We start from the raw sequence: 27,658 nt of genomic DNA, 5'->3' as shown, positions 1-27,658 counted from the left end.
CGTTGAAAAATTTCACGGACAACCTAAGCACAACCACCGTGGCAAGAGCTTAGAGGCAACACAATGGCCACGGGAAGAGCTCACTGATAGTGCAAGCACCATCGTGAAGAGCTCAAGGGCAGCGCGAGTGGGACTACAGCTAAGACTTGGGGGCAGCGCAAGCGCCACCACCACAAAGACTTACAAGCAGAAACACCATTGTGAAGGACTTGCCGGCCAGAACACTCCACCACCACAAGCTTGTCCGTTGCATCATCAAAAAGTGTGTGCCCCTTGCCTAGCCACTCCATGGCCATGGCCCATGCTGACTTGGCACGAGCTACTTTAAGTCACGTTGCATGGCCCATGCAATGTGCTCCATGGCTCACAACTAGCTACCTCACTTGATTGGCTGCCCCATGTATGACCCTAGCCACATTGCATGACACATGCACATACCCCGAGACTTACCACTAGGGGCCCACACAACATTCATTGAGACTTAGCACCACCTCGGCGCACTGGGGAGGGATCCTTCTCCCCTTCTGGCTTGTTGACCAAAAAATGACGTCAACAACATGTATGTTTTCTATCAAGAGAAAAATAGAATTGACTGAATGTTGTCCCATACACCTGCCCCCGTCGCTCTCTCACTTTCTCCCCCAATTGCTCTCTCCTCAAGCCAACTGTGTGATTTTCATCCTCTCTCTCTCTCTCTCTCTCTCTCTCTCTCTCTCTCTCTCTCTCTCTCCTTAGTTGCTCTGTCTCACTCCCCTTAATCAATCTCCATAAGCCAACTGGTTGCTTTGTAAGTAAGCATAATATTTGTTGCTTTATAAATAGAAAAAATATTTAGTTTTAAATCTGGTGTAGTTTAGGGTTTAGGGTTTTTATTTATTTATTTATTTATTTTTTTTATGGAAATATGCTTCATTGCATTCATTCATAAACGAAGTTACAATTGTAACTTATCAATACAGGAAAACCAGACTATAAGTCAACTAACGCAACTGCTTAAGAGCTTCCCCGTACGTAAAGTGACGGACATTGTCTTAACTTTTAAAACTCTCAAAAGAGAGAGTAAGCGCTCTGTATGACCAGTGACGGGATGACCCCTCCAACCTCCAAGGAGCTGGAATACAGGAGATACTATGAACAAACAATCCAATAGCATATACCTACACTAAAACTAAAAAAACAGACAAACCCACAAAACATAAAACCAACAAATACAACCCAACCACGAGAACGGCATGAACTCTGACGACACACCCTCCACAAGTAATCGGCATCACGAGCCCCAACGGCACGAGTACCCAGCTTGCGTACGGGCCACAGCGACCTCCACAGCAAAGGCCGACCATACAACCATCGGCCATAACATCGCCCGCCGCTTTCAGCTCTTTGCCTAAGATAGCAACCGCTCAACAATTCAACACCTCAGCGTGGACTTCACATGAAAACAAACAGGACAACAAAACAAAAAAGAACCACGGCGGCAGAGACCGTGCAACACACAGACATCTGTGACAAAAAAACCACCTACGGCGGTGTCATAGAACACAAAAACCCATAGTGCAAGACACAAAACAACTCCAAAATCGGAGATACAGAACACACACTGGCAACACCAACCCACAGTGGCAGAAACCGTGCAAGAACAAAAATGTCGGGCTCCAAAAAGAAACTAAAATAACAGAACACGTAATAGCCGGCAAAGAGAGGTCGGGCCAGACGTAAAAACAAACTCTGGGAGGAGACCGCCGCTCGGAACCTGAACGACTAAGAATCCAAAAAAGTCGAGAAACTCGTCAGCAGATGGCCCCTTGGTGGCGCATGGCAGCCACACGCCACATAAAGCCGAGCCTTCGTCCTGCGTGTGCAGGCAATGCCCCACTCCGTTTGGCACCGCGTTTGGTGGGCTTGTAGATCGACGGCTAACCAATATCCTGGAGGGGTGCGTGTTGACGGTCGGCGGTTGGACAGTCTAGAGCGGCACTCCTCCCTTATTGGCCTAAAAAAACACCAAAAAGAAAGAAGAAAACAAAGACCACAAACAGAGAAAAGGAAGGGGAGCGGGAGACAAAGCTCCCACCCCCCCTGGTCGTGCGCCTGGGTTGGGGAAGATAGATAGAGAGGTTTCAGAGAGAGAAGTCGAGAGAGGTTTCAGAGTGACTCCCTCAAAATCTAATACTTATATTGTAGGGTTTAGGGGTTGATGCTTAAAGCCGGTTGTGAACCTAGGATATTTTTTGGGCTGATGTGATGCTCAATCTGTTGCTTTGTAAGTAGGTGTTCATCTAGCATATTTGTTGTGAATCTGGAGTAATATTGGACTTGATATAGGAGTTGATGTTGTTCTAAGACATATGAGATCTCAATTTTGTTTATATATGTATATTCGTGAGGAGAAAGAGAGATCGTTAGTAGATTTGATTACCTACAATCATTTCTATTTTTCACTCGTTAGAAACCAGAAGTGTCAAAAGTCTATTAATAGTTAATCCCCTCGTAGCACCGTACGTCCGGCCGCTAGTTTCTCTCATTGGCTGAGCTTTTGATCTCACACATCATTTGTTGCCTAAAGGGAAGCAAAGCAGATAAAGCAACCATAATCCAAATTGGTCTACAACTAATGGTGAAAACAAGGAATATAGTAACTGTTTTCATGATATGAGGATATATAAATGCTGCATGACACGTTTCCACTTTCCATTCATTTATAAGTCCGTTCAGCAAAATTAAAAATAATTAGATGAATATAAGAATTACGAATTTTATTTAAAATTAGTAGTTATACTTTTCTCAATGCGTGTTTTCAACTTATACGGTTTTACCTTGGAAATTGGGCAAAATCTCAGTATGCCAGAATTAATACCAAGCTGTGTCACAAAAGGGCAGCCCAAGTTTTGTTTGAATCCAGAAGCTGTAGTACAATTCAATAAAGGCTTATAATGTTGGGTCTGGTTGGACCCTGCTCTGCCAAGTGCCAAGCCTTTTAAAACTCCTAGGCCTGTGTCATGGCTTTGTCTCACAACGTTTTGTCTACAGCTCAACTTCCATAACTAAAGTTTTGACCATCAAAACGATGACCGTTTCGATAAAAGTATTAAAATGAAATGTTTTGATATCTGTATTGTTTCGGTATATGGTTTCGAAATTGTTTATATATATAAATAAATAAATTATATATATAAAATATATTTTAAAATGATATCAATAATAGTACTAAAAAGTTAAAATATATAAAAATTTTCATATGTGAGAATTTAAGGAGAAATTATGAAAAAATTAAAATTTTTACATTAATTACAAAAATACTACAACCAATCGGTATTAACTGAAATAGCTAATATTTGATCTGGTACGAAACACGTATCTCCTTCATGTCGGTTATTGTTTCGGCATAGTAAATTTTAACCGTATTGACTTGTACGGTACGTTATTTAAAATATTATCCAAAACTCTCTTAGGTATATTCGCAAATATAAAATCCTTTTTAATTTTTAAATGTTTGTCTAATTATTACATAATTATTATAATTTTTTCAAATTTTTAAATAAAATAAAATAAAATAAAAATTCAAATTTCAAAACAAAAATAATATTAAAAAATTATATTCTAATAATATTTTAACTTTTTAATATTTTTATTTAACTTTTTATTTCTTATTTATCAAAATTCCATAAAATATCATAACTCAAAACATTTAACTATTATTCATAAACCATTTTTAATCTCATCTTATTCTCTAATCATCTGTTTTGTTAGTTTTTCCTTCACAAATCACAATGAATGAACAGCAATACATATACGTTCGAAATTCGAGTTAACAGACTCATTTTACCTACAACAATTTCGCTACGGAGCTTAAGCAAATAGAGGTAGACAAACATCAACATCCCAAGAAAAAATGAATTGCCAGCAGTACTACTGGATGTCAAGGATCCCAACCAACACCAAGAAATTAAAATGGCTTTGTCGCATGAGGCAAGTGCCTGCCCCCAAACAAGTTGATGACAACTATAGAGATTATTGACCAGCTGATCTCATGATATCAACTTTGTCATCATGTTCAAGTGCCGGCTAATCACATTGCATTGGCAAGCAACAATTAGCTAGAAAGTTTCATGACTCATTAATGAATGAAAAATATACTTATAGTTGTACTCAATATGCAAGTACTGCAGAATAATTATTTAAAAAATAAATAAATATAAAAAAATTAATTTTTTAATAATAAATTTTATTTTTTTTAAAACGATTACACGATAATTATATATTTTATAATTATACATGATATTAGAAATATGTAAGCACGAATGCATGCATAATCTTCACCCACTTATTCATGAAGGGTTTAATTAGGTAGGTAGGGGCGTGATATTAGATATATATTTGACATCATGCCCCTAGCTACCTAATTGGTGCAACTAATCCAATGACCTATCCCTTACATTTAAAACACAACTTCAACAACTCCAATCCAAAAATACAAAATAGAATAGTCCATATTCATCAGTTCGAGGGAAAATGACACCAACTTAAAAAAAATACAAAAGGTGGCCCCCATTTCCATAAACTAAGACTTTTCTGAAATTTTGTTAAAAAAAAAAAAAACGTTTATTTTTATATAAACTTTTTATGTATACAGTACTTCTCAGTTATATTTTGGGTCTAACTAGCATCCTATTCAATATTTCCACTTCGGCTAGCTTGCATGTGAGAATCAAATAAATTGGTGAAGGGTACTATATATATATATATATATAATAACACAACGCCTAACTTTTTAAAATTGTAAAAAAATAAAATAAAAATAGTTTACATTGCGTAAACTTAGAATAAGACAAGCCTAGCTATCCCAATTGCCCCAAATTAATGGTCAAAACCTCAACTAAAAACTGAATCACTTACCCAAATTCATCAGTTCATCAGTACGGACGCTGTGAGCAATTATTTTCATGGGTTTGCTAGAGATTACCACGTCTAGCTACTAGATTCATGTCCCCGTTCTAGAAAAGCACGAACATAGTCAGATGTCTTGAGTTAGAATGATAGGGCTGCTAATGGTTCACTGGTGTTGCACGACACTATACCAGCACGTGGACCTCAGGAAATGGCAATGAAGGCTGTTCATGAAAGATTCGAGACCAGAGAGTCAAGTGGTATATATGGCACATATACTTTTTGCATGTACGTTTTGCTTGTGCGGCAATGCATGAGCAACACGTACAGTTCATGTACTGGTCCCTTAATTTGAAAAATTGCTCTATGAAATTATAGATCGGTGGTCTCTGAATCAGATTGTGTGGGGCGCATGCATAACTCGAGTGGTTAGGAAGCGATAATAGATCCAACATTTTCAACTTGGAAGGAAAAGTAGGAAAGAAATGCATGGAAAGAAAAACAAGATTTATACTTAGGTAGTAGAGAAAAAGGAGTGGAGAAGAGAGAGGAGCCCAGAGCACTTCCCCATCCTGGGAAGAGTCCGTTTTCTAGAAAGAAAGGTCGAGTGTTTTTTTCTTTGAGAGATTAAAGAGAGAGAAAATTCATTTAGCAGTCCCATTTATGCACAGATTGTATAATTTTTATTCATAAGAGAGCGCATGTGTACATGCTTGATCATGTCTCACAGCTCAGATCTCTTCCTATATATGCTTCTCTGATTCAATCGCTTTCAATGTGCATTATGGGAACCTTCATTTTGGTCAGGTGATGTCGATGGGAGGAAAGAGTTGGCCACTTCAGATTACGTTTGGGTATTAAAGTGATCTATGAGTATTAGTAAAAAAGTGAATAGTATTAGAATATTCTCATAATACTATAGAGTCCAGATAATGATGGCGAGTTTTAGTCCATCCAAAATTATTTGCCAAAAGAATAATAATATACTTACATCTATTTTACAATCAATCAATACAGTAAAAAATTCTATTTACCAGTCATACTGATACACCTCACTTCTATTTTTATTTGTTATTTCTTTTTCTTTTAATATATATGTAGTGTAAGATTATTAAGTAGAAGAGCTCATTTTTAATTTTACAAAACTACCCTTTCCAGTAGGCCAAAACATACACCAGAATAATCCTAAAAAATTTGCACATGAACAATTCTCGTGACAAAACATTTGTGGGTGATGGATGCTGTGTCTTTGATTGTAATTTCATGGAACAGAAGAGAGTGGACAGCTCCCATATTCCCAGTGCTTCACTCCAACATCACATGCTCCTTCTCTTGTCGTTACCATCGTAATGGACTAATCCCACGCCTCATAAAGTCTCACCAGGTAAGCCACTGCGAAACCCAATCTAACGCTTTACTTTCCCTTAAGACATTCCATTTCGTCTATGAACGGACACGATGTTCTCTCCTAAATATAAATATTACTGATTGCTTCGATCTACAAATTCCCAGTTCCAGCACAGAGCATCGCCGACACAAAATGGCGATTTATGAGTTTGGTTTTATGGGGTAGTGAAAAATAACGAATTTTATATTTATTTGTTTATTTATTAATTCATTTCGGAGAGTTCGAGAAAGACCGGATCTGTCTGGACAAGTCGCCCTAACAAATTTCCTAGCATCAATATTGTGTGTGTGTGTGTGTGGAAAGTCGTTTCTGTGCTGATCCACATTCGGTTATCCATCTGAACAGGTCTCATTCAGAGAAAGCGATTGCATTCTTCACCTAATCTTCACGCGCATTTATGCTCACCTATTCGACGTACGTCCCCAACCAACATTTCCACTCCTACTCGTAAACCCATGCATCGTTCGCTACACGTTTAAAACATTCCTGAGTCCCGGTCTTCAAAATCGTCTCTGATGGCTCTCCAACTTAGAATGCATTGCTAGAAACATATTTTTGCTTCGAAGCTTTTAATGGCTTTGAAGGCTATGGTTGCTTTTGGGGGCTCTAGTCCTCACTATGGTTGGAAAGATTTGGGGTCTAAGCCATCTGAGTTTGCATTGAGTTGGATTAATGGATCAGGGGAAGTGTGCAAATGGATTCGTTTTGGTGGCTTCTCTAGTTTCTCGGCTTGCCGGGCCATACGGTCCGTAGAAGACGGGAACACGTCCAAGCGGGGCACCGAGTTGCAACGAGTAATTGAACAGACGGGGAACGATGTTTCAATGAGATTGCAAAAGGATTTAAGCTCATTGCCAAGTGGGTTATCTTTTTGCAGTTGATCTGATTTATGGTTTTTTTTATTTTTTAGTTTCGGACAATCTAATTTGTAAGTTCTAGGATCGCGTACAGGTTTGGCGTCATTTCAGCGTGCCATTTATTCGAAGTTTGGTCACTACCTGACTCTAGAATCTTTGAATATGCACATTCTCACGAAGCGAGGCTTTAGTGGCCACTTCGTGGGACTAGTACGGTTGACTATCCATGCCATGCCTAGGCAGTTAACGCAAAGCCGGCTAGACTCTACCCAATTGAGTTTAGTTAGGTACAATCATTTTGCGGACCTCTTGTGATCTTCATTAATGTGATTAACTGTATAATTTTTTTAATATAAAATAATTATTTTGATAAATTATATTGGTAAAGTATATAAAAAATATGTAAAAATAATTCCATATAAAGTTTTTGTTACGAGAATACATCAACTGGAAGCAAATTTAAGATGGCAAATCATCCAGAAAATGTAATGCAGTAAATATAGACCATAGGACTGGAATTTAAAGATTGATCTCAGAGATTTAATAGCTTTTGAGTCAATATGGTAAAAGAGAGGAGTTTTCAGAGAGTAATTGATGATTACGTGATATCTACCACGTGATTTGATGAGCTGTAGCTGATTGGAAATTAGGTGAGATGAATAAAGCGCGGGCTATGGCAATAGGCTTATAGCTGAACACGGAATTTTTCTAGCAGTAAGGAGTAGAAAGCCGTTTCCATCAAATAAAAGGCCAAGTGTATCTTTTGTAAAAAGTTGCTCGTCAAGGACATTAATGTTACTCCTGTAAGCTTGATTCTTTTTTGTTTGTTTTAGGCACTGTTAAGCATACTGTGTGTGTACCATCTCGTCTTTGGTAAGTTTTAGTTGGATGCATGCTGACTTTGGGCAACTTTCTACTCAATATTCTTGTCAAACGCAGAACCATTATCTGTATCTGACCTTTCTAGTACTGCTGATGATGGTTCGAAGGTGCGAATATCATTCAAGGTAGGGTATTTACTCTGTGGTTGCTAGTTTGTACATACAACGATAAGATCGATATTGCTTACTTCTAAAGATTTAATCCACTGTTATTTCTTATTTTCTTGAATCTATCATGCAGGGATTTCCTGGGTCATATAGTGAGGATGCTGCACTCAAAGCCTACCCTAAATGTGAAACTGTTCCTTGTAACGAGTTTGAAGATGCAATTAAGGTTTAGTATGACATAATACTATCTGTAGGCTGAAGTTAAGACACAAAAAAGAATGCAATCCGTCATTTTTCTTAACCAGCTTTTGGAAATAGTAATCTGATTACATAAGTGGCATCCAGTATTTTAATCATGGCAATACATAGCTGGTGCAAACAACTGCTAACATAAGTTGGTACGAATCCTTGCTTCATTCATTTTTGTGCATCATCTGTAGGCTGTTGAACTATGGCTGGCTGATAAAGCAGTTCTCCCAATTGAGAATTCTTTAGGTGGAAGTATCCATCGCAATTACGATTTACTCCTTCGTCATAGGCTTCATATTGTAGGTGAGGTGCAGTTGGCTTTTAATCTCTGCCTTTTAGCCCTGCCAGGTGTCAGAGCAGAGTACTTGAAACGTGTTATAAGCCATCCGCAGGTAAATCTTTAATTTTTTCCTCTCTCTTGATCCTGTAAGGAGAAGAAGCCGCAGAGGAGTATAAAAGACGGGTCTATCACTTTTTTGGCATATTAAAACTTGTTATATTGACATGGCTTACTTCTTGTTTAATCTGCATGGTCCAAATGTTTGTCTTTTCCTTGTTTAAAACTTGAAAGGTTCTTGTTTAGGCACTCTCCTCAAGTGATATTCTCCTGAGTAAGTTAGGTGTTGCCAGAGAAAATATGGATGATACAGCTGGGGCCGCTCAGGTGATTGATTGACGTCATACCTGTTTTGTTTGTTCCATATCTTGCCACAGTGATTATAATTAATGCCCATTTTGGTTAAAACTCAAATTTGGTGTAGTATGTAGCCTCAAACGGTCTGAGGGATGCTGGTGTTGTTGCAAGTGCTCGAGCTGCAGAAATCTATGGGCTTAACATACTTGCTGAAGGAATCCAGGTTAATTTTTCTATGTTTCATTTGCTGTATGTTTCTAATTTATGCCTTCTTACCCACCACTTGGTTGTGAAGAACTTGGACAAGAAGAAAGATATTAAATAAATTCTACTTCTGCTCCTCCAATATTTATTGATGTTTCCATGTTCATCCTTATTTTTCTAATTGCATCAATGCAATCATCCAATTTCCATTTCATTCAATTTTCTTATTTTGACCAATTCTATTTACACTGGCATGACTCTCTTATGTCTCATACTTAAGTAAATAAATATCCATGTGACATATATATTACCATTTGGAATGAACATGTACACTATAACTGTCAACTTTATTAACAAATGTAATAAATATGATTTTTTTTCTCTCTCTCTCTCTCTTTTCCTCCAAGCACTAACCCAAGACACTTCCATCCTCCCCTGTATCAACAACTGAAACCCTACTATTCAGACTTGCCCAAAACAATGGCATAATCTTTGTGTTGCCCGTGAAGTATCTCATGTTGCTTCGTAATGACTGCCAAACAATTAGGTGTTGTCCTTCACAATGCAAAGGAAGCCTTGGCTGTTGGTCTAGATGAGGGCAGTCAATCGGGGGTTGGGACATGAACGCATTCTTGTGGCTTTGTTGGTCTGGGTGATTTGGGAGGTGGATGGACAATTGCTGTATGGTTTTAATTGGGCGTGCTTTATAATTGGTCATGGACTTGATGTGTTTGGATTTGGTGATGCAATAGTTTTAATGTGATATGGATTTGGAGGAATCATGTTTTCAGTAGCAGAAAAAAGGGGGGAGGAGGGAGGCCGCGCGGCGGGTGGGGGGGGGGGGGGGGGGGGAGTGGGTCGCAGGAAAGGAGGGGAGAAAGTGGCGTTTACACTAAAAATCTTTACCTAGATAATGCTCACTTGGGATATAGCCAACTCTTTGTAAAAAAATACAGCGCCGTGCCACAAAATTTATATATTCTATTTTGTGGGACCTTGAACTCAAACTTATCCCCTGATTATGACAAATTTGGATGCACACTTACCAGAAGAATACTTTCCCAAAATGAGAGCAAGTGGGGTTTTTTTCTTCATATATAAAAAAATGTAGAACCTGTTTAGTAGAAATTGCATATACCATTGCCATGTAAACTAGTTAGGTCTGTGGTTTTAATCACATGTGACTGATTTTCTTAAATTAAGATACTTCAAGGGAAGGAAAAAATTGAAAGTGTTAGAAGTTGGACAGCGACATTCCTACAATTAGAAAAAAGGGGATGAGATAAATATATTCGTGAAATTTTGGGGGACCGAAAATGTACTTTACTTTTGTGTTTTTCCCCTAAATCACATCTAAATGATAGGGCTTTTTATCTTGGACAAGACTGGGCTCCCAAGCTTCAGACGCTAGTTTTTTCTGCTATTTGTCTAGTTTTCTGCTTCTTTGCTTTATACTTTTTTTTACATATGCAACTTTTATACTAGTTATAAGCATGGTATTCCTCCGCCAAAAGTAAGGGGCAATTAATAAAACATGGGGGGTCTAATCCTCTTAAAAATAAAAACCACATTAACTTCAGCTCATGCTAAAATAATTTAAATTATGTATGACTGTTTACTTCTTTAAAACCAACATATCTCCTGAGAATACTATCCGTATTTCTATAAATATAAAGGAATTAATCCATTATTGTACACTAATCATTATTATGTTCATTAATAATATTTCTTACCATCAGTTTAATTGCTAAACTACCTATTTTCAAAAGAATGCCTGTGTCATGATGATTGTGACCTCTCCTTCAATGGAGGTTTCATCAGGAGGGGCAAAAACTTAGCTGGGGAACTCACATCACCAGTCTACATATGATTTGAGATTTCTTCCTGTGTGCTTGGACTATTCCTATTTATATCATCAATAAAATTCCTGTTTTCCAATAAAAAAATTATTTGAGATTTCTGTAATATTAATCCAGAATGCCTAAGCTACCTTATGTGTATTTGTTTTGACCATTTACTCTTTAGGTATTTGTTTTGATTTGAGGCGAGATAGTCTCACTGAACAAATTAATCCCACCAAATTGTACTTAGTTTTGAGGATATTTTTTTCATAAGAAATGCTACTTACTTATTCAATTCCATGGCATATACAGGATGACTCTGATACTGTTACTCGTTTTCTGGTACTAGCAAGGGATCCAATAATTCCAAGAACTAATAAGCCCTTTAAGGTAAGAGATTTGGATTTTTTTTGGGTTTACCCATTAATGTTTTAATGTTGAATATCCCCTTCCTTAATGTCAGACAAGCATTGTGTTTACTTTGGATGAAGGCCCTGGAGTTTTATTTAAAGCCTTGGCAGTGTTTGCACTGAGAGACATAAATTTGACAAAGGTATCTTTGGAAATGAGTTGTTTTAATTAGTCTGTAGCGTTGGCCATGAACTTTGATCTCCATGCAATTTCAGATTGAAAGTCGGCCACAGCGTAAACGGCCATTAAGGGTAGTCGATGACTCCGACACAGGGAGTGCCAAGTGAGTCTATCTTCACAACTTTTGAGGACCAGATCGATACCAAAACTGCCCTGTTAGACAATGTCATGTGGTTGGTTTAAACATTCAGTGAAAATGTATTGGGGTGATTTTTGTCAAATGTATGTTTTGCAGCAATGCATAATTGTTGCACATGCTGATGCATTTAACTTTGACCAACTAGAAGATGGGTGCAGCAAGGCATGGCTTCCATTGTGTCTAAAGACAACCAATCATTTTCTTATGCTGTTGCACTTGGCATTTTAATTCAATTTAACCTCTTCATTCATTCTAATTTTGGGATTTAACTTCAAAATTAAGATATTTGAAACCTTGACATATTTTATCCGTAGTGCATCTATAGAACCAGCATATTTTCCTTTCTGACAATTATCATAAAAGTTAATAATCTCTATCAAGAAAAGAATTTCACGGGTTGCTTTCTTGGCCTATTTAAGCCCTAGTGCATCCATAGTACCTGTACCAGCATAGTTTCCTCTCTCTCTCTCTCTCTCTCTCTCTCTCTCTCTCTCTCTCTCTCTCTCTCTCTCAAGTTAACTATGGTCACTTCTCCCATAAGAAGTCACTAGACGTTACATCTATCAGATTTTAAGCCGTTGCAAAGAATATTTTCCTTCAGATCTTGATTGAATAGCAGAGAAAATAAATATCTTACCTGCCTTTGGCAATTATGACTTAAGAAGTAAAGATGCTGCCATCACAACTATAGCATAGCTAGTGATATTTTATATACCTTAAGGGAAGCCAATGGTATTGGAAATATAGGGGCAATACACCGCCTTTCTTCTATTTCTATCAGAAGCACATCCTACCTATCAAATTATTGTTCTTAATCTTTGCTTCTTCGATTATTTGAAAATGTCAATATTTAGTTTGAGAGCATCATTGACTACATTGAACATGCATCTACTACTGTGTGCTCTTCTTAACTTGATAAATGACGAGTTCTTTAAATATGAATTGAGAATGAGAAAGCCCTGCTTTTTGATTAAATCATTTGTGGTTGCAGATATTTTGACTACCTGTTCTATATTGATTTTGAGGCTTCTATGGCAGAGCCCCGTGCACAAACTGCTTTAGGACATTTGCAGGTTTGCTTTTTATCACTCTCCACTGCACAAATTATGCCTTCTTACGGTAGTTGTCTTGTCATCACTCAAAATCCAATGATGGCTTGACTGAATATATTCAGCATTTTTCATTCTTTGATAATCAAAAAATTCTCAAACTGCATCTGTAGATTTTAAGGTTGAAAGCCCAAAAGATTCCTCTCTCGCTGTCTCTGTCTCTCCCTCTCTCCTCCCACTTCTACATGCATGCATATGTATGCATGTATGTTCATAAACTCCTGACCCGCCATTAACTTTTTGTAATGCAGAGCAACGCTTCTTGAATCTGTCCATTCTATGCTACTTTTAACTTCAGCTACAATTCCCATCCTTAGTTCTCTATCTCCTTTTTAGAGGTCAAGAGGATTTTCTCATCAATCTGCAATCCAAATGTTTCTAGCCCTCCATTAGTATGTAATCTGTGTCCAATATTTGAGTTAAAAACTCTCACTCCTTTGTTGGGTTTTTACTTTTAGAATTGCTTAAGTAATTTTGTCAATGCTAAAATTCTACATCATAATATCGCTGACTCATGCCTAAACTATATACTGTTGTCTTGCCAGGTGTTATTAGTACATAGCATCGTCCTTGTATGTTGGCATTGATAATTATTTAGTCCTGATGCTTCACACTGTTGGTTCACATTATTACTCTAGAAAAAGCAAATGGAATTAGATCCTCGAGTTTCTGTCCTAACTTTCTAGGGTGTGAGAGAGACAAATACATAAAGTGGGTCCCACAAAATTTCTTGTTGCGTTTCTGAATAATCACCCAGACCAAATTAAATATTCAATAAATGTTATGGGGCCTATTTCATGTTTCAGTCTCTCTCCCACTACCCAAACTTTAAGAGATCTAAATAAGCAAGCATTGTGCTTTTCTTGAGCTCACCTTCCTGAGTTTTTCATCACAATGTTATTTCTATTTCTTTGACAGGAATTTGCAACATTCCTCCGCATACTTGGTTGCTATGCCATGGAAACAATTCTGTAGTTTATGTATTCTTTGCAGCCTTCTTGTTTTTAGCCTTGGGCCCGAAGGGTTTGTCCAATTTATGAATGGTCTTTGAGGTCTCTGCATAGACAAGGGGGAAGGCTACTTCGCCACCAGTTTGTGTTTGATGACTAGGATTGAATGGTTGATCTCAAATCCCTTACTACTGAACAACAAATGAGCCATTTGATATTATGGACGTGGGAGTGGAGATGGATTTGCTGTCTCTTTTATTTGAGCATGATGGATTTTCTGTTAAAGACAATATCAAGGATTTTGGGACACAGGATTCTACAAAGAACATAATAATTCAGATCCGTGCTTGGAAGCAATTGGGCACTTGGGGAGTTTTTGACCGTAATCAAGAGTTGATATTTGATTTTTGTGTCATTTTCTCAAGGGAAATTGATTTTATTTATTTATTTAAAACGCTTTAAATCTTTCATCCTGTGTATTTTGAAATCTTGATGTAATCTAGAAAGTCAGCTCTCTAATGGGGCAATGGTTAAACATTCTGTTCATCACTGGATCTGTCCTATCTTTGATGTTGTACTCTCTCTCTCTCTCTCTCTCTCTCTCTCTCTCTCTCTCTCTCTCTCTCTCTCTCTCTCTCATGATATGAAAGACTAATGATTTATATACAATTTTTTAAAAACTCTTTTTACAATCTTGTTTGAAATGGAGGTTGGTATGTAAAGTTTGAAAGCAATTCAGAATTTTTGATGAAGTGGCATTATTATATTTTTTGGTTGTAAAATGAGTTGTAAAATAGTTATATGAAGATCGAAAGTGTTTGTGAGGGTGAAATGTCATATTCATTGCACAGAAATTAACTTTATTCTGCTACATGGGGATCATTTGTATGTTGCTAGTGCTAATTAAGCTAGTCGGCAACTTGGTTTGCATCCGATAGGGATAGGCAAGAGTACTAGTGATGGCGAGGGTGATGGTTTAGTGTTGATAATACTGGAGGTGGTGAAAGTTGTTACCAACGATAAGAGAAAAAATGTGCCTACACCTATGAAGTGCAGAAGATTTTCGGTTGATAATTAAATATACAATGCGGCAGCCGTACAAGTGTATTGTACAATATATATAGTAAATCCTAATTAGTGGTTTGGTTCAGATCAAGATTTAAGAGCTAAAATTGGTCAAAATTTTTTCTATCAAAAAATGCAATGGATCCTTGTGGCTTGGGTCATCAACTAGTCGCTATAAACAGAACCAGGCTCCACGCCAAGAAACCTAGCCAAAGTGCCATTTCTTGGGTGGTACAATATTGTATGCAATCTTCTCTTTGAGACCAGGGGAGCTTTGTCAAAGTATGGTTAGTGGCCATGGAGTAAAATGAGGTGTCAGAGGTGGTGGTGGCCATAGATGAAAAGGAAGTGATGGTGGCGAGAGCCGCAACAATCAGAATTGTGTAATTTAGCCCTGAAGTTGTCTATGTTAGTTAGATTGAATTATGTTAGGCCATATAAAAGTTAGAAGTTCCACATCACAATGGCAATGCTTGATTAATATAAGAATGCATATGAGATTGTGCAAAATCTACTATGATTTCCAGCAAAATAAAGTAAGAGCATAATTTGAACCCTTAAGAGGTTGGCTCAAGTGATAAGAGTCTTGGTCATGATGGTATTTTCACTCTAGACCTAAGATTTGAATCCTTGGGTACAAATCATTTCTAGGGTAATCGGATAGGAAAAATTTTTCATTGAATTATTTAAGGTGCACTTCAGAAAAATTCTTTTGCGAGAATCTATGCACGCGAGAGACTAGTCACAATTTTATTTTGAATACTAATTGTTTATATATATATATCAATATTTTTTAGCATTACTTTTGTTAATATTTTGTTATCTCAAAAATAATGATTTTGAGATAACAGTTAACAATAACACATAATGCTTTATATCTTCCTTTATCAACATGATTATTGCTAGAGTAATCAACCTTATTTTGACCGCTGCTTAATTTCTATTAGTTCATATCAACAAACAATTACAATTTGATTTTACGTTTAAAACGACGTGTCGTAATTTTTAAAAGCTATTGATAGCCTGACTTTAGATATAATCACCAAAGGTATAGTAGCTAATTGATGCCTTAATTTTTCTGTTAAGGCATAATTATTGGGGGGCCACTTATTGCTACCCTATCTCTTATGTCAAATATTTAGAGTAGGTTTGAATAGTGAGATGAAAAGTTTTTATTTTAGATAAAAGTTTAAAATATTATTTTTTAATATTATTATTGTTTTAGAATTTGAAAAAATTGAATTGTTTATTATATTTTATGTAAAAATTTAAAAAAAATATAATGATTAGATGAAATGAGACAATAATTTTACATCTCATCCTATTTGTCAAACCTACCATCCTTAGAATTTATCCCTTACGATAATATATATATATACACACTTTATGGGTGCTGCTGTTCAGCTCCATGAGTTTGTCCCCTCAAACTTACAACCAGTACAATTGTCTTCTCTTTTTCTTTATTTTTTTCCTTTTTTTCTTAAACATTTATAAACACCTTTAAACATTTTTTTAAAAATAAAAAAAATACATCACCTTACTAGTAGTCACTTCCTAAACCATTAAAAATACAAAAATTAGAATAAAATGTCCAAGTGATAACTTTGAGGGGGCAAACTCATGGGATCAAGTCTCATTTTCCATACTTTATAGCGCTATCAAACTGATCAATGACACTTAGTATTTTTTGGCTTTTTATACGCAAGATGTATTGTTTATAAACATTAGGAAATATTGCAAAGGGGTGGGTCTTTTCCACAGTATTGCCCAAATGATTAATATAAGAGGGGTGGTGAATTAGATTGTATTTAAAAATTAAAAATTAAATACACAATATAAATATATGAATAAAATACGGAGCAACAATAAATATAAAGAGTAAGAGTAAGAGAGAAGCAAACTCAATATGTTAACAAGGCTCGGCTTAATTGCCTACGTCTTCATCTTAAGCTACCTTTTGAGGATTCTCAAATTCACTATAAAATCAATCTTAAACTTCATCTAATACGCATCAAATCTTCTTTACATCTTTATAACTCATATACATTCCTTCAACATTCTCACTTTAAACTTTCAATTCTTTTCTTAATGGCTCATTCTTCTAACACTCATCTAGACTCTGATGCTATCTACGACTTGATGAGTTTCAGAACTCACTACTCATTCTCTATAGTTGCTTTTTCCCAGTAGCTACAAGTCAGAACCCATGAGGTAGAAAAGCTTAATAAACAAATTGTTGTACTCCAACGAATTGTTCAAGAGTCTCATACAAGGGAATGAGTCATTCAGCATAAGAATAAACAGTTGAAACCCCTATTAGATTCTTCATTCCGCCTGTCAGTTCTCATGGATAGGGACGGCGTGATATTATATGAAGAAAATGAGCATCTTAAATATGAGGCTAAAAATCTCAAGTTTACATAAAAGTATTTATAAAAATTCTCTCTTTATTATTGACTCTGGTTAATCTTTTAAAAGATATTCATAGCTGCATCATACATATTTCTCTCTGCATCATGCATAGTCTATCTTTAGGCAAAAGTTTTGTGAAACTGTCTGCTAGCTAATCGTATGTGCTTGTAAACTCTAATATTATATCACTTTTCTGCACATGATCTTGAAGAAAATGATATCTAATTTCAATATGTTTAGTTCTAGAATATTGTATTGGGTTTTTTGAAAGATTTATAGTACTTGTATTATCACATTTGATTTGAATGTGATTATATATTAGTTTAAAATCTTCAAGTTGTTGCTTCATGTAAAGAACTTGAGCACAGCAACTACCCGTAGCAACATATTCTGCCTCAACAATAAATAATGCAACAAAATTTTACTTTTTACTAAACCATGAAACAAGTATATGACCTAAGAAATGATATGTTTCACTAGTGTTTTTTTGATCAACTTTACAACCAGCATAATCTGATCTGTGTAGCTGATTAGATTGAAATATGTGTGCTTATATCATAACCCTAGGTCAATCGTACCAATAAGATATCTAAGAATACGCTCAATTGCAGTCAAATGAGATTCTTTTGGAGATTATTGAAAACATGCACATAAGCATAAACTAAACATAATATCTGGTCTACTGGCTGTCAAGTATAATAAGCTACCAATCATACCTCGATATACGTTTGAGTCAACTGGCTTACCGATTTCATCCTTATCAAGTTTAGTGGATTGGCTCATTGGTGTTCCAATTTCGTTAGCACTTTTCATCCCAAACTTTTTGAGTAATTCTTTGATATATTTTGATTGATTAATGAATGTTCCACTTTTTGTTTGCTTGATTTGCAATCTGAGAAAGAAGGTAAGTTCTTCCATTATGCTTATTTCAAATTCTTCATGCATACTCTTAGCAAAAATTTGGCACATATTTTTATCAGTAGCACCAACTATTATATCATTAACATAAATCTGAATCAAAAGAGTTGTGTCGATTTTTCCTATTGAAAAATATTTTTCAATTAAAAAACCACTTAATCTCTTGTACTAAGCTCTAAGAGCTTGTTTAAGTTCATATAGTATTTTTGTGAGTTTGAAAACATAATTTGGAGAAATATAATTTTTAAAATCTAGAAGTTGCTCAACATTTACCTCTTTATTTATAAAACCATTTAAGAAATCACTTTTAACATCCATTTGAAAAATTTTAAAATCTTTATAACAAGCATATACAAGTAGCATTCGAATAATTTCTAATCTTGTGATTGGTGTATATGTTTTATCATAATCAATTCCTTTTTCTTGATTGAAACCTTAGGCTACAAGTCGAGTCTTATTTCTAGTAATGACCCCGAACCCATTTTTTTTGTTTCTAAAATTCCATTTTGTTCCAATAATAGTATAATTTTTGGGTCTAGGAACAAGTGTCCAAACATCATTTCTTTCAAATTGATTCACTTCCTACATAGCTGGAATCCAAGATTCATCAAGAAGTGCTTCATCAATATTTTTGGTTCAATCTGAAATAGAAAAATAGTATAATTATAAATATTTTTAAGACATGATCGAGTACTTACACCTCATGAAAGTTCTCCCAGAATTTGTTCTACTGGACGATCTTTCACAAATTTTCACTATTTGATTGCATTTTGTATTAAATTTTGATGATCTTTCATGATACCTCCATGTTGGACTTCCTCTATTATGTTTTTTTGTTGAGATTGAGACTTTCCGTGTTATTTATACCTCCTGATTCTTCATTAATGGATTTCTTGGAGAGTAGAGAATTAGATTCATCAAATAATACATGCATAGTTTCTTGTACAGTCAAAATCTTTTTATTGAATACTCTATAAGCTTTACTATTAGTAGAATATCTAAAAAATATACCTTTATAAGATTTTGCACCAAACTTGCATAAATTATCCATATCATTCAAAATGAAACATTTGCATCAAAATACATGAAAGTAACCAATGTTGGACTTTTTCTCATTCCAAAGTTCATAGGGGGTTTTATCTACCTTAGACCTTGACATAATTTTATTTATAACATAATATACAGTACTTACCACTTTGGTCCAAAATTAACTAGGCAAGTTTTTCTCATTGAGCATTATTTTTGTCATCTCTTGAAAATATCTATTCTTCCGCTATACTACTCCATTTTGTTGAGGAGTTCGAGGAGTACAGAAATTATATAGAAAATCATTTTCATCACAAAAAGTTTCAATATTTTTATTAATAAACTCTTTCCCCATATCACTTCAAACACTTGAAATAGTATAATCCTTTTCATTTTGAATTCTCTTGCATAACTTGGTAAATGTATTATGTGCCTCATCTTTATGAGCAATAAAGATGACCTAAGCATATCTAGATAAATCATCAATAATAACAAATGCATAATATTTTCCTTCTAAACTTGTAACTCTATTTGGTCCAAAAAGATCCATTTGTATTAGTTGCAGTGGCCTAGTAGTAGAAATATGTTTCTTAGTTTAAAAAAAAAAAAATTGTCTGCTTACCAAATTAGCATTTATCACCAATTTTGTCTTTAAAAAAATTTACCTTTAGTAAACCTCTCATAAGATCATTTTTTGAAAGTTTAGAAATAAGTTCCATGTTGGCATGACCTAGTCTTTTATGCCAAAACCAATTAGTTTCATTTTGAGCTGAAAAATAAATAGCATCTTGTGAGGCAATTTCTTCAAGTTTGATTGTATAAACTTGTTGCTTCTAAAAGTAATAAAACAAACATTGCAATCATGATCGAAAATAACTGTAAGTCTTTTATCACTTAATTGACTTATGCTTAAAAGATTATACTTTAAACCTTCAATAAGTAAAACATCTTCAATTATGAGAGAATACTTATTATCAATTTTACCTATTCCAACAATCTTTTCTTTTAAGTTGTCCCTAAATGTTACGTGTCATTCTTGTTTAAATTTAAGATTAAAGAATTTAGTCTTGTCTCGCGTCATGTATCTTGAATATCTACTATCTAAAAATCATTTATTTTTGCTTATAGAGGACTTCATGCATACCTCAAGGTCATTTTTATCCATAAGACAAATATTTACTGATTCTTTATTGCTTGCTTTGCTGTTTAAGTTACTTGAATCATCATCCCATATATCTTTCATTGTTTTCTTACCATTGTTTATTTTTTTAGCAGATGACAATTTGCCTTGATATGTCCAAACTTATTGGATTTATAACAAATTAAAGAGTCATTTTTACCTGAATGTTTCTTGTAAAACTTTTTAAAGGATTTCCTTGGAGGAGCTTTATTTTTCTTTAAAAATCTCTTAATTTTTCTTGTTATCATCGTAACTTCTTCATCTTTGTCGTCACTTTCCTCATTTTCATCACTTTCTTTTTCATAAGGAACAACTTTAAAGGCTAAGCTCCTTTTTGAGTTTCCTCCTTCTTCTCCACTTTTCAATGTGTACTTATGAGTGGTAAGTGACTCGATGAGTTCATTTACTTCAAACTTCAGTCTCTAGCTTTAAGAATCGACGTCATTTTTTATTCCCAGCATTTTAGCAGAAAGTTGAGAAATTTTCTTATTATCTCCATCTTGGAATAGACTTTGTCGAGAGCTACCAAGTTGTTTATGATGTTAGTAAAACGAGTCTACAAACTAGAAATAGATTCATTATCATTTGTCTTAAACATTTCATATTCATGAGTAAGAATATAAATTTTTGATTCCTTGACTTGCAAAATTTCTTCATAAGTAACTTACAAGTTATCCCAAATTTCATTTTCCATAGTGCAAGTCATTATTCTATTGAACTCATTTCCATTGAGAGCATTATATAGAAGATTCATAGCCATTAAGTTCAATGTATAAATTCTATCGTCTTCACGATCAAACTCTTCTTCTTCATTTTTAACCTTTACTCCATCAACTACTTTTATTAAAATATAAGGTCTATTTATAATGCATTTTCAAATTTCTCGACCTTGAGTTTGAAGGAATATTCTCATTCTATCTTTCCAGAATGTGTAATTGTCTCCACAAAACAGTGGAGGCCGGCTGCTAGATTGACTTTCATGAAATGTAGTTGCAATGTTAGCCATAAGATTTTAACTCAAAAGATAGTTAATCATACAAAAGAGCCCTTACTCTAATACCAATTGTTGTCCAGATGACTAACACAAATGGGGGGCTGAATTGGGTTGTATTTTAAAATTAACAATTATAAATCAAATACATAATATAAAATATGAACAACATATGAAGTAGTAATAAATATAAAGAGTAAGGGTAAGAGAGAAGCAAATTCAGTATGTTAACGAAGTTCAGCTCACTGTCTACTTCTTCACCTCAAGCTACTCTTTGAAGATTCCCAAATTCAATACTCAACCTCCTTTAGGTGGAGATAGAAACCTATTATACTTTGAGCAACACCACTACAAAGAATCTATGTAGAACATTCTCTACACTTTCAATCACCTTACACGTGGTAATTCAACTATTACATGTGTAAAATACTTTCTACACACACAAAGGTTATACACACCATTTTACTGATAAAAGAGTTGATAGTATATAGGTTATTAGAGAACACTCCTCAATGAGTGAAATAAGAACAATACAGCGTAAACTATATCTCTATCAAAATGTACAAGAGTTAAGACTCAATGCTTAGAGAAGAGAGATTGAAAGTTTTGAATAAATGTTGCAAAACTTGCAATGATATGCGTATGCTTTTGTTGTTGTAAATTTGAAGATCTCAATTGAGTTATTTTTAGGCATATGAGACTTCATATTCAAATTTGAAAAGATTCACATGTCAAAGATAACATCATTTGCTTTTCAAAAAATTCAAATAAAATTTTCTCCTTTTTGCAATTGTCAAAGACAACATCATTCACTTTTCAAAATATTCAAACTTAATATTTTAATTTCCCATATGATAAAAGGAACATTGTTTATTTTTTAAAATTTTCAAACAAAATTATCTACCTTTTGCATAAGTCAAAAAGAGCCTCAATGATTTTTTAAAATATTCAAATAAAATATGCACATGTGAAAGATGATAGTCAATCATCTTTCAAAAATTCAAATTTTAATTTTAAAAAATCATGTGCATGTGAAAAATGTAATATAATGCTTTATGAGAAAATATTAATTTTGAACCTTAATCCTAATTTCAAATTTTTTAAAGAGATTTACAAAATTATTCTATGAGCTTTAATGTGTGCTTGTTCCCTTCTTGCTCATGCTTGGTTACTTGATGTGCTTAGCTCCATTGTGTAAACAACTTGAGCTTGAGACTTTTTTATTCTTTGAATTTATTTGTTATCATCAAAATCAATATGCAGATATATAATTACATAAAATTTGAAACATTGGGCTCAATAGGGGTGTAGGCAGGTGGCAAATAAAAGGGAGTGCTTCCTATCCACGGTGAGGATGCGGTCCATTTTGCCAGGCTGCATGTTGTAGAATTTGCATTATGTGGAACTTGAGAGATGTTCCTATTAGAATTTGGATTTTGTGTTGATGATGGATACAATTTTTTATCCTGACTCTATAAAGGGCTGACAGAGTGCCTAATTTTGGAGATGATCCTGTAGTTGATGCTGCAGAGGCTTATGGGCCTTAATGCGTGACTGCATTTGTTGCTTCAGATTTTGGGACAAGAGCCATGTGTGTATGATTCATTTCTTTGAGTAAGAAATTCCATTTGAAGAATCTTTGTGTAGATGTGATAACATCAATCTGAATAATGTCCTAGTAGGTTTTATAGAAAAGAGTCATGAAGCCATCAGGCCCTAGGGCTTTTAAGGAGCCAATTTCTTTTAAAGGCAAAGAGTATCTAAGTGGGTTCAAGGATGGATAGAAGAGGGTGTTGTCATCATCTGTTATTATGTTTGGGAACAACAGATCAAGTTGATATGGAAAAGTGGGATTTAAAGAGGTGAACGGTTGTTGAAGTATTCGAAGAAGTCCTGCCTGATTTTTGTTTAATCTGAGGCGGCCCACTCACTCGAGGTTAATTTGAGTAGGTATATGGCATTTTGTCTTCTTCTAGTGGTAGTGTTGAGATTAAAGAATCTGATGTTGGGTGGTGGTGAATCAAGCCATGTAACCCTAGTTGTTTTTCCTGAGAATTTCCTCTCTTTTTTGTTGCTCAAAGAGATTGATTTTGATATTGTCTTCTAGGATTTAATGCTCTAGTTTTGGCCCTTCTTGTTGGAGCTTATCAATCTCTTGGTAGAGGTTTTTTCTATCTTTTGTTGGATGATATCGAAGGAGGACTTATTCTATTATTTAAGTGCAAGTTTGATGGTCTTGATATTCTTGAACAAAATGTAGGATGGAGAACCTGTGAATGGTTGAATCCATGCATGGGCTACCACCTCTATCAAGGATTGGTCCTGGTCTAGAATTTTTCAAATTTATAGGGTTTTAGTAGTGATAGATCTTTGCCCATTGTATAAAGAAGAATTGGATTGTGATCTAAGGATGTGGTTGGGACATGGAGGACCACTGCATTGGGAGAAAGATTTTGGCAAGTTTGGTTTGCTATGACATAATCTAGTCATTCTTTGATGTTTTCTTTGCCAATTCAACCGTTGGTCCAGGTATATTGATTACCACTGAAGTTTAGGTCAATGAGCTTGTTGGAATTTATGAAGTTTTGTAAACCACCCGAAAAGCCAGAGCTGAAAAGTGTTCCACCTCTTTTGTCATGTTGAGAAGTTATTAAGTTAAAGTCATTGAGGGCAAGCCATGGGCCTAGATGCATTTGGATAGAATCAGTTAGAAGATTCCAAATGCCTTTTCCCATTGGTATGCAGTGGGGTCATATACTAAATTTAAGATACATGATTGACTATTGGAATATATGTACAAGAAAATAATAATAACATAAGAGAATTCATACAAAAGACCTAATTTGTGTTCTAGACGCCAACAGACTGCAAGTCCACCTTTGGTCCCATCAACAAGGACAATTATGTACAAAATAAAATCAAGCCAAGTTAGAATTAAAGAAACAGAGGTGTTGTTGCTTGATTTCTAACCAAAAAAAAAAAAAAATCATGATTGTGTGTCTAATGAGGCCTTTTAGAGTGGAAACTGTGGAATCTCGGGCTAAGCCTTTATAGGCCCATGATAGTATTATCATGGTGCAAGTAAGGGTGATTCGTGACGGGAGGAGTGGTGCTTTCAACCCACATAGAGGAGGTATGTCAATGCTTTTCTTGTACTTGGGACTTTTGTGCTTGTGAAATCTTTGTTTGATTTTTAGATGAGATGTGGGAATTTGACAGTCTTCAGATTTCTACAATGGTAAGGGCCAATCTTTTTTCTTTGTGGGGAAATACTCTTTGGGTTGTGTAAGGATTTTTTTTTTTTTTTTTTTTTTGTCAGTAAGTGTTCATCCAAGTCAATAGTGACAGTAGTTGGAAATGATGTGGTTAAGCAGTGTTTTTTCTTGTGGTATTTTCTAGTTTTGGGCCAGACATGCTTCTCAATTGTGGCTCCTACATGAATAATGAGATACCCATGGGATCAGACGATTTTTTTTGGAGGTGAGGGGAGGTTTGGGGTGTGGAATAATATGGGTACGTTAAAGGGGTAGGGGTGTGGGGATGGGTAAACTGGTGGGGGAATCCTTAGTTGTAATATGGTGATGGGTAACCCCAAGTTATGATTGGGTATGGAGGCTTTGGGGCTCGAAGTTGGGTTTGAAAAGTTGTAGGGAGGATTGTGATTTGGGGTTGGAGGAATGTAATCGGTTGGTAGGGTGGGGGTGTTCATTTAGGCATAAGGATAGTTATGGTGTCTTATGGGATAATGAAGGGGTCTAACAGAGGTTTGAGGGGTAAGTATGTGAAGGGGTGGTGTTGGTTTGGTGTGTGAAGATTCTATCAAGGTGAAGGATAGAAAGAGGTTATGGGTTGTTGAATTCCATGAGTGGTTGGTTTTTTGGGTAGATGGGATCATTTATAGATGGTTGATATTCCATGGTGGGAAGGAGGAATGGGTATAAAATGTGATGGTTCAGTAGAGGAGAGAGTATGGTGGGAGGGGTATTTGTATGATATTAAGTATGAGCTACTTGAGTGTTGGGTCAAGTGGGATTGTAGGGGTGGATATGTATGGCTTGTTGGTGGCATATATGTCAGGAAAGGAGGCATGGGGGTAGGATTGGTGTTAGAGGGCGATAGGAGGTTTGGGGTGGAGTATGTATTGGAAGTGGAGTTGGTATATTGGTAGGAGTTGATGGGATGACTTGAAGGAGGCACTGCGATTGGTGTTAGGAGGATGATTAGAGGTTTGGGTGGAGCATGTATAGGGAGTGGAGTTGATGGGATGGCTTGTAGGAGACTCTGCTAAGGTGGAGAGGGATTGATGTAGTTTCTGAGTTGTGTGGGAGTAGTAGGTTTGCTAAGGATATGACAGTGTGATATTGTCATTTGACGTATGGTTTATATGGTTGTGTAGTGGTTTCAGTGGAATGGAGGTTGAGGCATTTAATAAGGATTTCTTCTTATAAATGGAGGTGGGGTCCAGTGGATTTGGAGGAAATGTTTTAGTTAGAGGAACATGATATTGTTTGTAATGGTTGATTTCTAGTCATGGGTTGAGTTTGTTTTGTGTGACTAGTGAATAGTAAGATTTGTGATGAGTTGATAGTATTGTTTTGTTTCTTCGAAGGGATAGAAAGGTTCCAATGTTCTATGAATTCCTTTGGTGTGGGTATGATAGTGGTGATTGGGGAAGATGCAAGGTTTATGGGTTTGGTAGTTATTATGGCATATGCTGATAAGGATGATAAGTATGGTGCTGAAGTGGTCCAGGGTTGTGGAAGTATTGTTTTAGTGGAGGGTTGAGTGAATAATTGGGTGAATTGTGTTTGGTTTTGAGCATCAGTTTGTTTGTGATTATGAGAGCTATTGACTCTCAACCAAGGACCAAAAAGGTTGTGGGGTTGGGGTAGCCTTTTTCATGATGACCAATACAACCATAATTGTAGCAGATATTGAAGTTGATCCAAATGGGGTACTGGCTTTCTCTAGGGAGAAAGACTAGTTTGAGGGGTTGGGTAATGTCCAATTCGAGTCCAAATCAAAGATGGACTTTGGGAGATTGGGGGGAACAAGGATCAATGATTTCAATTATGTTCCCAAGATTATGTTGAATGAGGAGAGTGTTCTCTTTGCAAATATTGTCTCTCAGAAGGTTGTGTAGTTGGACCCAGAAAGGGTATGTGGTAAAATTTATTTCGTGGATGGCTTGGGTGGAGTTCCATTCTTTGAGGATGAGGAGGTTACCTCAAATGTTCCATAGACTTTGGGTGGGGATGATGGATTTGTCTTGTGGATTTGTGAAGGAGATTGGGAAGGTGTTGTTGTTGATATGTTCAATGGAAAGAGATTGGGAGAATTTCCAAATAGAGAGTAGGTTGGAGGTGAGTATGGATTTATTGTGACTTTTTGGTGAGATGAGTTTTTCGAGTAAGGTGGGGGTGATGATTGGGTTTGCTCACAGTAATTTAATTTGGTAGATTATCCCATGATAGGTTACGAGTTTTGGTAATAAGGAGGCCTATGTCTGGGGATTTGTGAGTTAAAACTGATGGAGGAGTAAGGTGGAGGTGGTAGAAGAAGGTGAAGGGGTGGCCAAGGGAGAGAGAAAATCACAGAGCTTTTCTCTCTAGGAGGTAGTCATGTCTTTTTCTGATTACGAAGGTTTTACTCAACTTACTAAACTTGTCAGTATCATTACATATTTATTTTCTAACTTGTACTGACTTGTTCCATCCCTTCTTGGATTCCTTATCTTTCGCTTGGGTAAGCTACATCACACCTGCCAAACCTTGTAGCCATAGAGAGAGGGGCAGCGAGAATTTTGGGTGAAACCGATCTGATTTGGTTTGGTTTTGGATAAATTTTAGAACTGAATCGATATATACTAGTTTTAAAAATTTAAAAATCGATACGAACTAATTCATCACCTAAATCAAAACTTTCAATTTTTTTGGTTTTGGTCTAGTCCAATTTGGTTCGATTTTTGTTGTTTACACGTGTGACATAAGTTGAGACTTGAGAGTTAGTTTTGTGGTAATACTGCGTTAACGTCATGTTTCGCAAGCCTTTGGGCCGGCCTCTCAGCAACTCTAGTCTTTGGTCTTAGGTATGCGGAAACAAAGAAAACACCGCGAGACAGGGGCCATGGTGGTGGCTGAGGAGTCTCCAATACCAAAATCAGTTTCGTCTTAGAGTAGAATGCAAGTAAGTAGAGAGTTCAGAGAGA

The 27,658-nt window shown here is 35.7% G+C and overlaps 1 protein-coding gene across 3 annotated transcripts; it reads left to right on the top strand.

Moving 5' to 3' along the window:
- The first annotated feature begins 6,312 nt into the window (after nt 1–6,312).
- On the top strand, nt 6,313–14,414 carry LOC122307634 (arogenate dehydratase/prephenate dehydratase 1, chloroplastic-like). 3 transcript variants are annotated; one of them, XM_043120643.1, is made up of 12 exons: nt 6,313–6,456; nt 6,641–6,709; nt 8,092–8,159; nt 8,275–8,367; nt 8,582–8,782; nt 8,974–9,054; nt 9,152–9,247; nt 11,382–11,459; nt 11,533–11,622; nt 11,696–11,763; nt 12,791–12,872; nt 13,827–14,414. In XM_043120643.1, the coding sequence occupies exons 1-12, from the start codon at nt 6,438–6,440 to the stop codon at nt 13,881–13,883; spliced, it is 1,002 nt and encodes a 333-aa protein (XP_042976577.1). In that variant the 5' UTR covers nt 6,313–6,437; the 3' UTR covers nt 13,884–14,414. The 3 variants fall into 3 exon arrangements, 2 of the variants coding, with proteins under 2 accessions (XP_042976577.1, XP_042976576.1); XR_006241787.1 differs by lacking the exons at nt 6,313–6,456; nt 6,641–6,709 and adding an exon at nt 6,731–7,153 and having other exon boundaries at nt 11,696–11,833; nt 13,827–13,842; XM_043120642.1 differs by lacking the exons at nt 6,313–6,456; nt 6,641–6,709 and adding an exon at nt 6,732–7,153.
- Nucleotides 14,415–27,658: the final 13,244 nt, after the last annotated feature.

Source organism: Carya illinoinensis, chromosome 4, assembly GCF_018687715.1.
Source record: "Carya illinoinensis cultivar Pawnee chromosome 4, C.illinoinensisPawnee_v1, whole genome shotgun sequence".
Classification (NCBI taxonomy): domain Eukaryota; kingdom Viridiplantae; phylum Streptophyta; class Magnoliopsida; order Fagales; family Juglandaceae; genus Carya; species Carya illinoinensis.
Note: the sequence above shows the minus strand (reverse complement) of the source record. Positions and strands in the feature narration are given on the sequence as shown.